At 35.6% G+C, this 4,100-nt stretch overlaps 1 protein-coding gene across 1 annotated transcript in view; it reads left to right on the top strand.

The window, feature by feature from the left end:
* The first annotated feature begins 1,076 nt into the window (after positions 1 to 1,076).
* The window catches only part of LOC101498348 (uncharacterized), a 10,824-nt gene continuing 7,800 nt past the window's right edge, over positions 1,077 to 4,100 (top strand). The window contains exons 1-6 of the mRNA XM_012713296.1: positions 1,077 to 1,471; positions 1,799 to 2,113; positions 2,558 to 2,724; positions 2,809 to 3,247; positions 3,346 to 3,517; positions 3,865 to 4,001. Of these exons, the coding sequence (XP_012568750.1) occupies positions 1,077 to 1,471; positions 1,799 to 2,113; positions 2,558 to 2,724; positions 2,809 to 3,247; positions 3,346 to 3,517; positions 3,865 to 4,001 (1,625 nt within the window). The remainder of the gene's footprint in view (positions 1,472 to 1,798; positions 2,114 to 2,557; positions 2,725 to 2,808; positions 3,248 to 3,345; positions 3,518 to 3,864; positions 4,002 to 4,100) is intronic.

Here is a 4,100-nt window from a genome sequence, read left to right as displayed (position 1 = left end):
ATATAAAATTAATAATATATAAAATATTCTATATATAAGACATTAATATAAAATATAAAATATAAAATTAACAATATATAAATTAATAATATATAAAATATTCTATATATAACACATTAATATAAAATATAAAATTAATAATATATAAATTAATAATATATAAGAAATTAATATCAAATACTTACAAATGCTTGAATGTATCGACTTTCAGCTCTATGATTTTTGGATAATTCCATGAGTAAAGTTGAAGAAAATGTGTTTGAGAAATCGGAGAAAGTGTGTTTGAGAAGTTGAAGATAGTGATTTTTAGATTAAGATAGAGGAAGTGTGTTTGATGATGTTGGTTGATGTAGGTTTGGGGTGTTTATATAGGAAATCGCAGGGCCAGAAAGCGATCCCCAGATTCAGCCACGTGGGAGGTCGCATCCCCAAAGTGCGAACCCTTTAGGAGGTCGCAGGGCCAGGGTACGACTTCTTTGAGAGGTCGCAGGGCCAGGATACGACTTCTTTGAGAGGTCGCAGGGCCAGACAACGATCCCCTGATGATGAATCCCAGCCGCTCATTTCTTTTAATCGATGGCTGTGGATGTTTGATGATGAATCCTCGTACTTTTAGTTGGACCAATCAAATTGATCTATTCAATCTTTAATCTTGACCATCCAAATTTATTTATCAACGGTTGTGGTTTAGTAGAAAAATATCAATCCTCATACTTTTAGGTGGACCAATCATATTGATCTATTCAATCTTTAATCTTGACCATCCAAATTTATTTATCAACGGTTGTGGTTTAGTAGAAAAATATCAATCCTCATACTTTTAGGTGGACCAATCATATTGATCTATTCAATCTTTAATCTTGACCATCCAAATTTATTTATCAACGGTTGTGGTTTAGTAGAAAAATATCAATCCTCATACTTTTAGTTGGACCAATCAAATTGATATATTCAATCCTACTAACTTCTATAAATAGAAAACTAGATCACACTATCTCATCATACCTTCTATCTCATCATACCTTCTATCTCATCATACCTTCTATCTCATCATACCTTCTATCAATTACATAATCATGGCTTCTCAACAAGTCATTTGTATTGTTTATTACAATGGTTCAATTGTCGATGGAGTTGAAGGGAAAACATTTGTAAGTGATTACAAAAAGGCGTTCAAAGTACATTCTAGCAGCAACCTTGCTCGTCTAAAGAATGTCATTAAGAAAAAGTTGCAGTTCGACGACAACGTGACGATAACTGATATAGTTTATCGACACCTTGTCTTCTTTGGTGAAAATACAACCAGATTTGAATTGATGAAGGTTTGTGATGACGAAGATGTTGAACTCATGTTTGATGTTTATGCACAATGGTCACAACTTGGCACCATTGAGTTATACATTACATTTGAAAGTGGTCCTACTTCACAACACAACACTATCAACCCATCACAACCATCAACCTCAAACATGCCTATCCCATCACAACACTATGAACCATACTCTACCCCTTATCAACCCGACGTACATTCTCCATCACAACACTATCAACCATACTCTAGCCAAAATGAACAAACTCAACATGTCCACAATGTCTCCCAACAACTTAGCCCTTATCAACCCGACGTACATTCTCCATCACAACACTATCAACCATACTCTAGCCAAAATGAACAAACTCAACATGTCCACAATGTCTCCCAACAACTTTATCACGAATCTCTCCCAACAAGTCCACAATGTGATCTTCCACTTAGTGTCCATTATAATATCAATGAGGAAGAATTATGTGATTATAGTGAAGATGATGAAACATACTTCGATGAATCATCTGGTGATTCTGACGATGATGATATTGATGAAGATATGGAAGCAGAAGATCAACTTATCCCACCTGTATTCGATCCACCATTCCACATGAAGAACATCAATCTATCCACCGCAAACCAACCAACTGAATTTGATCACATGTTCATTGACGAAGTCCCAAATTTAGATGGAACTCTTGAAGTTGGAATGAAGTTTCAGAGCAAGGATGAATGTGTACATGCAATCAAGCGTTATCATCTAAAACAATCATTGAACTTTGTGGTGCAAAAATCAGATCTAGAAAGGTACGTTATTATTTGTTCACATTCAAATTGTTTGTTTAGATGTAGAGCTTCAAAACGCAAAAAAAATGAATTGTGGGTGATTGGGAAATTGAATGATCATACATGCACAAATTCTGCACTATCACAAGATCATACAAAGCTTGATTCTAACATGATATGTGCAAGTATAATGCAAGTTATGAGGATGGACCCTTCAATCAAAGTGAAGGTCATTATTGCTCAAATTCAGGCTTTGTATAACTACACAATTAGTTATAGAAAAGCTTGGTTGGGAAAAAATAAGGCAATCGAACAAATTTATGGCAATTGGGAAGAGTCTTACAATCAACTTCCACGATGGTTATTAGTTAAGCAAACGTTTGCTCCAGGAACCATTATTAAAATAGAAACAATCCCAACTTATAATGAACATGGTTTGATAAATGGGATGACAATCTTTCATAGACTATTTTGGGTTTACGTTCCATGCATATCTGCGTTTAAATTTTGCAAACCAATTGTACAAGTTGATGGAACTTGGTTATACGACAAGTATAAGGGAACTCTATTGGTAGCAGTTGCACATGATGGGAACGACAATATCATTCCAATTGCTTATGCTCTTGTGGAATGTGAGACAAAAGAGGCTTGGAGTTTCTTTTTGAGAAATTTGAGATCACACGTCACTCCACAAGCCAACATTTGTTTGATTTCAGATAGACACGAATCTATCAAAAGTGCTTACAATAAGACAATCGAACAAATTTATGGCAATTGGGAAGAGTCGTACAATCAACTTCCACGATGGTTATTAGTTATGCAAACGTTTGCTCCAGGAACCATTATTAAAATGGAAACAATCCTAGCTTATAATGAACATGGTTTGATAAATGGGATGACAATCTTTCATAGACTATTTTGGGCTTACGTTCCATGCATATCTGCGTTTAAATTTTGCAAACCAATTGTACAAGTTGATGGAACTTGGTTATACAGCAAGTATAAGGGAACTCTATTGGTAGCAGTTGCACAGGATGGGAACGACAATATCATTCCAATTGCTTATGCTCTTGTGGAAAGTGAGACAAAAGAGGCTTGGAGTTTCTTTTTGAGAAATTTGAGATCACACGTCACTCCACAAGGTTATTGTTATGGGTAATACTTTAATTCTTACTTTTTATCATTAATTAAAAATTAAATTATGAAGTTTTATAAATAGTGTAATAATCCATTGTATGCTGTTTCAATACAAGTTACTCAATCAATGAGTCTACATATCGATACTACCGCAGAGAAATTGGCATCGCAAACCCAGAAGCTTTGAAATGGTTAGACAATATACCACGACAAGATTGGATTCAAGCATTTGATGGAGGTAGCCGTTGGGGTCAGATGACCACCAACCTTGTGGAGTCGATGAACGCAGTATTAAAAGAACCACACAACCTTCCCATCACTGCTTTGGTCCAATCAACATATTATAAAACAGGTACACTATTTCCAACCATGGCAAAAACAACACACATCAATTTTAGCTTCTGGTCAGATATACACAGAAAAATGCATGAATTTTATGAAATCGGAAATACGTAAATCAAATAGTCATAGAGTCGATAGTTTTGATCGAAGCAACCACACTTTCATGGTCCACGAGACAGTAGTTCCAAAAGAAGGGCGACCAATTGGTCATTTCAGTATAAATCTTCCCAACAAGTGGTGCGATTGTGGAAAATATCAAGCTAAACATATGCCTTGTTCACATGTGATAGCAGCATGTTCTAGCATCAAATATGATTATTGAAGCCTTATATCCGAAGTGTACAAGGTGGAAACAGTACTTAAAGTCTACAGTGAAGCGTTTCAACCGATACCAAACGAAGGATATTGGCCACAATATGAAGGTGTTAAGGTGTGTCACAATCCACTAATGCGAAGAGTCAAGAAAGGTCGCCCAAAGACCAAGCGCATTAGAACAGAAATGGACACTACGGATAGAGTCCCAAGAAAG

This window comes from Cicer arietinum, chromosome 3 (genome assembly GCF_000331145.2).
Source record: "Cicer arietinum cultivar CDC Frontier isolate Library 1 chromosome 3, Cicar.CDCFrontier_v2.0, whole genome shotgun sequence".
Lineage (NCBI taxonomy): Eukaryota > Viridiplantae > Streptophyta > Magnoliopsida > Fabales > Fabaceae > Cicer > Cicer arietinum.
Note: the sequence above shows the minus strand (reverse complement) of the source record. Positions and strands in the feature narration are given on the sequence as shown.